Source organism: Nelumbo nucifera, chromosome 1 (assembly GCF_055504915.1).
Source record: "Nelumbo nucifera cultivar China Antique chromosome 1, China Antique-T2T, whole genome shotgun sequence".
NCBI lineage: Eukaryota > Viridiplantae > Streptophyta > Magnoliopsida > Proteales > Nelumbonaceae > Nelumbo > Nelumbo nucifera.
In genome coordinates, this window is record NC_142649.1 from 157175963 (window position 1) to 157181014 (window position 5052).

Genomic DNA, 5052 nt, shown 5'->3' on the forward strand with positions numbered 1-5052 from the left:
AATGATGTCATCATCTTCCAATGCATAGTAGAGATGTACTATCGGATGTCCTGGGATTAATTTGATGTCCCTGATAAATAATGTACAGTTGAACACGCTAGTGTTTTAATCAAACACGAGATTGTCAGGTTGATGTAATATTTTGTCTTTTTCACTTTAATAACCACTCGGGATCTCGAGTATATACTGCAACGAGGGTCGCAGGAAATCTGATCTCTTAATTTATAGTCCAGATAAAATATCATGGGAGAGAGTCTAAATTGGCTGAATTTGTTTACGGATTTTTCATTTTACGTGTTGGTATTGTATGTATGTATCTATATATGTTTGTAGATTTGTCATCTTATATCTATATATATAATGGGTGATTTTTCTGCAATGGAATTTATTCGTGCGAGTAGATTAGGAGTTTCACGTGCAAATGTTTCGCATGTATATCCATTGCATGGTAGATGCGTGTCTCAACTTCTTTCTCATTTCTTCTGTTCGAGATTGTTCGAGATTCTTCTTCCAAGTTCCATTCGAGTCTCCCTCTTCGAGAGAACTCCTTGGCTTTTCGATTTTCCTTGTCGTTGCGAAGGGAGAACGAAGGAGGCCTTCCCAAAGGCTTCACAAATTGCTTGTCCCTCTTGAGCTATTGAGTTCTTGAAGCAACAGGGACAAGCAGCGGCGGTGCAACGGTTTGGCCTTCTCCACTCATTTTTAGGGAGCCGAATACTATCCATCTTCTAGTTTGAAAACTTGAGGATTCATGGAAGCCGAGGCGCCTGCCATCAGAGCCTTGGGTTCTCTCTTCAAGCTCACTGAAGTCTTTTTGTGGTATAGTGTTTTTTGTTCGTCTATGGTCTATTTGTTCTTTTGCTTTTTGTTTATGTAGTTCCAGATTTAGGCAAAAAGCATATTTTTCTAGCTAGATTTTGTGTGGTTTAGAGTTCGAGCAGTAAGTTGTTTCCAAAAGACTCGCTTTGTCCACCTTCCCCTCAAGTTCTAGAGTTTCATGTCTCTACTTTCTCATTCCCGGTTTTGCTGTTAAAATTTCTCTTATTTAACAGGACCGATGACGCTCTTGTATACGAAACAGAGGTGTCCACTTCATTTGTTCGTCAAGGTAATTTGGCAGAAACTACTGTAAGTTTAATTTAGTTTAGTTTGTTTCTGAATGGATCTGTTGTTCTCTTATGAGTTATGATACTATTTTTGGGTTTCCTTATGATTTAGTAGCTATAGTGATTGATGTATGCATGCGCTTATTTTTAGACCCTTTGAAACCCTTATTCTTACATGCAGTTTTCGTCTTGCCAAGTTGCTTGTATTTCGAAGGTTGAATCTACTGTTAATGGCAAGTGTTCTTTGTTGAATTCTCCTTCACCTCATTTATTTATTTTTTTCTTGCGTCACACTTTTTGCTAATAAATCATGTACTGAGACCACATGATTTGTTTTTCGGGTCTTACTTTTCACCATTGCGAAGAATTTGTTAATGATCAATGCCATAGATCAATTAGTTACACTTTAGTGGTTCTGTTGTCTTTGTGATCTGCTCAGATTACACTCCGTCAGAGGATATGGAACTCATCAGACAAATGAATGATTTGGGGCTTTCTGTTTCCTTCAGCACAAACAAGGAGGCAAGTAAATATTTTTCTTTTTCTTTTTTAACTTTTTTTGTTTCTATAGTGACAATGGTGTTGCAGTGTATTTAGTATGTTACCAATGTTGTATTGCTCTGCAACGCAATGTTGCATTGTTGCAAAATGAAAGTAATCATCTGGCATTTGAATATAATTTCTCTTATGGGCCATTGCATTCACAAAGAAACATGATTTCTTGTTTATGAATTGATGCAGAAAGGATCTCTTGAAACACAATTGCATGGTATCACTTTATTTCTTATCCAAGGCCAATGGAAAGGATGTTAAAAGATAGTGAAAGAGTAATAGTTTAAATTTCTGTCACCTTGCCCTGGAGGCAGCAAGGTGAGTTTATCAGTTTGTTAAGCAACACTCATTTTTTATTTTTTATTTTTAAAGTTCTTCTCATTTACCTGATTCTGTAGTTTCATGTAATCCATTCTAATTTTCTGTCATCCATTGACTTCAATTTTGTAAAGTAGAGGCTTAGAATATCTACATGAACACTGTAATCCTCCAGTGATCCATAGAGATCTTAAGTCATCAAATATTCTTTTGGAATCCAACTTTAATGCAAAGGTAAAAAAAAAAAAAAAACAACTTTGAATCAGGGAGATTGTCCTATTTTTTCACCAATAATGTTTTATTGTTAAAATTGAGACCATTTGGTCTCTTATTGAGACTCTTTATAATCAATAATATGTTATATATTGTTGATTTACAATTTTTCATTATTGATCTCTTGTATAACTCTTTAATTCCTTATTTCATACATATTTTGACATTTTGTCTTGATTCAGCTCTTTGATTTTGGTCTTGTTGTAACTGTTGGGGCCCAAAACAAGAACAACATTAAGCTTTCTGGCACTTTGGGTTATGTAGCCCTGGAATACCTTTTAGATGGTATGCCAATTGAGCTTATTTATTACATGTTGATTTCTGTTGCTCTCTGATCTATTCATTTAATGTCTTTTGTGAATCCTGTTGAACTTTATAATGTCATATTCTGGTAGCTATAAACTTTTGTGTAAAACTTTTCTTCCATTCTTTCTTTTCCTCTGAATTTATCTAGTGGACTTTTAAGGGATACTATACCAAATCTATGGATTTATGCTTGCTGTAAATGATGGGGCTTGGTTACTTTGCTTCAGGTTGTAGACCTATCATAAGTGATATTTATGTCAACTTATACTAGTACACCACATTCTTTTGGACAATCAGAATAACACTAGAAATATCCTTTGGTACCTCAGGGTTTCACCACCTTGAATAATTCGTGGTTTCACCACTTTGGCGGGTTGGCAGGCTACTGTCCAGCTTCCCAAGAATAATTCGTGGTTTGGCTAGGGTTGAGGAGGTACAACCATTCTATAAGATTGCAAAGATGTTCTTACAATTTCCATGTAGAAGCATCATAGTTGGCTTCACCAAGGGATTTTTACCTATCGGATTCAGAGAGTTCTGATTAATGTCCCATAAAAATGCCTCTGCTTGGGTACCTAATAGTTTCAGCTCATGTTACATGGACACAAAGCCAAGGCTCACTGATATGACTATTATGGTTTATAGATTTTTGGGAAGTACAAGTTTCACATGCATGTATCTCATTCATGGGGATGTCAAAATACATATCTATTTATGCATGTCCAAGGGAAACATTGAAAATCTTTCATCCATATCCATATTTATTGGACATGTCCAAAGTTCAATAAAGGCATTGCACTTGCAATTAAAGTGTCTAAGGAACATGGTTGGAAGTTATCACCACCTATCCATGGTCATGTAGTTGGTTGTTGTGGCAGCCTAGTCGACTCAGACAAGCTTATTCCTTCAATGGAACTAGATGGTGGTTCTGGTCCTTACCCCTGCAGGTCAAAGGTGGGTACATTTACTTGTTGAATGTGTAATCTCATATATGATCTGGAGCTAGGGGGTGCAGGGATAAGGGGGCAGTAGCAATTTTGTCCTTTTTTTGGAAATTTGCTTCAGAAGGTATATGTTGCTCTTTGTGAACTAACATTATCTCTAATCCCTGCAGATGTAAAAGATATAAAATGTGTGATCAATTACGATTTCCTGTCAAGCCTTGAAGATTATGTTCATAGGATCGGGGCGAACTTACTCATGCAAATGCAAAGTTTGCCAGAGATCTTATTAAGATCCTACAAGATGGTTGACAAGCTGTTAGTCCAGCATTGGTTGCAATGGCCTGGTCAAGTGGTTCACATGGTGGAGGTATGTTTCTAACCATTTTCTCTATTACATGTTTAAGAGATGGGTGGGTATTCAGTTGACTTGAAATGATTTTCATGTATAATTTATTCCTGTGTTTTGACAGGTTCAGGTTCACGGGGGAACTTCCACTCAAGGGGATGGGGAGGTGGTGGTTTTGGAAATTGAGCTTTGATTTCTAGATCCAACACCGTACCACTTGGTACAAGGAATCCATGGTAGCGCCTATTCTTCGGTGGGACGGTGAACTACGCCGACAACACAGGTGTGAAGAACCTATACATCATCTCTGTGAAAGGGATCATGGGTTGTCTCAACAGATTTCCGTTGGCCTGTGTTGGTGACATGGTGATGGCCACCATGAAGAAAGGGAAGCCTGATCTCAAGAAAAAAGGCCATGCCTGCTGTCATTGTTCGACAATAGAAGCCATGGTGCTGAAAGGACGGTGTCTACATGTACTTCGAAGGTCAATTATTTTTCATTTTGTTCTGTTGTTTTCTTTCTTTGTTATGTTTTCTGTTATATATTTTTTGTCCCCTTTCAAATGCACCGGTAGATCTAATCAAAGTTCTTTCATTTTTTCTCCTCTTTATTGCTTTTTTTCCATGAGATTTTAAAGCTTCCTGTCTTTAATCTGAATATGATGGCTCTTTTATTGTATTCGTCGGTAACTTGTATTCTGTTAGCATTGAATGTTAAGATCATATAATTCTTTAAAGATTGTTCTTTTGTGCTATTGTAGGCAGTAATTTTATTTCTATATTGTGCTCAAAGTATTGCCTAACTCATAGCACTTTGACAGTTAACAGTTAATTGTTAAGTTAATGGCTTTGAAATGGTGGGTCCCAACAAAATTCATAGGTATAGTTACTCTATACTACAGTTTGGTCATTAACTAATAATTAGTATGAAGAGATGTCTATGCTTTTGGAGTTGTACTTATGGAGCTCCTAATGGGAAGAATGCTTGTGGAAAAGATGGCACCAACTCAATGCCACTATTCTCACATGGGTATGTTTTGTTCTTAATCCCCATCTAGGCTGGAAAGTTTATAGGAAATCGGTAATCAGATTCCTATCGTATAGGTGGAATGAATCCTAACCATGGATTGATGCCAAATCTACTTATCCCTTTTATAATCTACTCTCTCTACCTTAATTTTCAAAAAAAAAAATAACTTACCTTAAT

At 36.6% G+C, this 5052-nt stretch overlaps 1 protein-coding gene across 4 annotated transcripts; it reads left to right on the forward strand.

The window, feature by feature from the left end:
* Nucleotides 1-478: 478 nt before the first annotated feature.
* On the forward strand, nt 479-4582 carry LOC104602797 (uncharacterized). Of its 4 annotated transcripts, none has more exons than XM_010266615.3 (7): nt 482-819; nt 1053-1108; nt 1288-1339; nt 1546-1628; nt 2432-2534; nt 3670-3866; nt 3970-4582. In XM_010266615.3, exons 2-7 carry the CDS (start codon nt 1058-1060, stop codon nt 4036-4038), a joined length of 555 nt encoding a protein of 184 aa, XP_010264917.1. In that variant the 5' UTR covers nt 482-819; nt 1053-1057; the 3' UTR covers nt 4039-4582. The 4 variants fall into 4 exon arrangements, with proteins under 4 accessions (XP_088751011.1, XP_088751012.1, XP_010264917.1 ...); XM_010266616.3 differs by lacking the exon at nt 2432-2534 and adding an exon at nt 3434-3509; XM_088894885.1 differs by lacking the exon at nt 1288-1339 and having other exon boundaries at nt 479-819.
* The last annotated feature ends 470 nt before the right edge of the window (nt 4583-5052 follow it).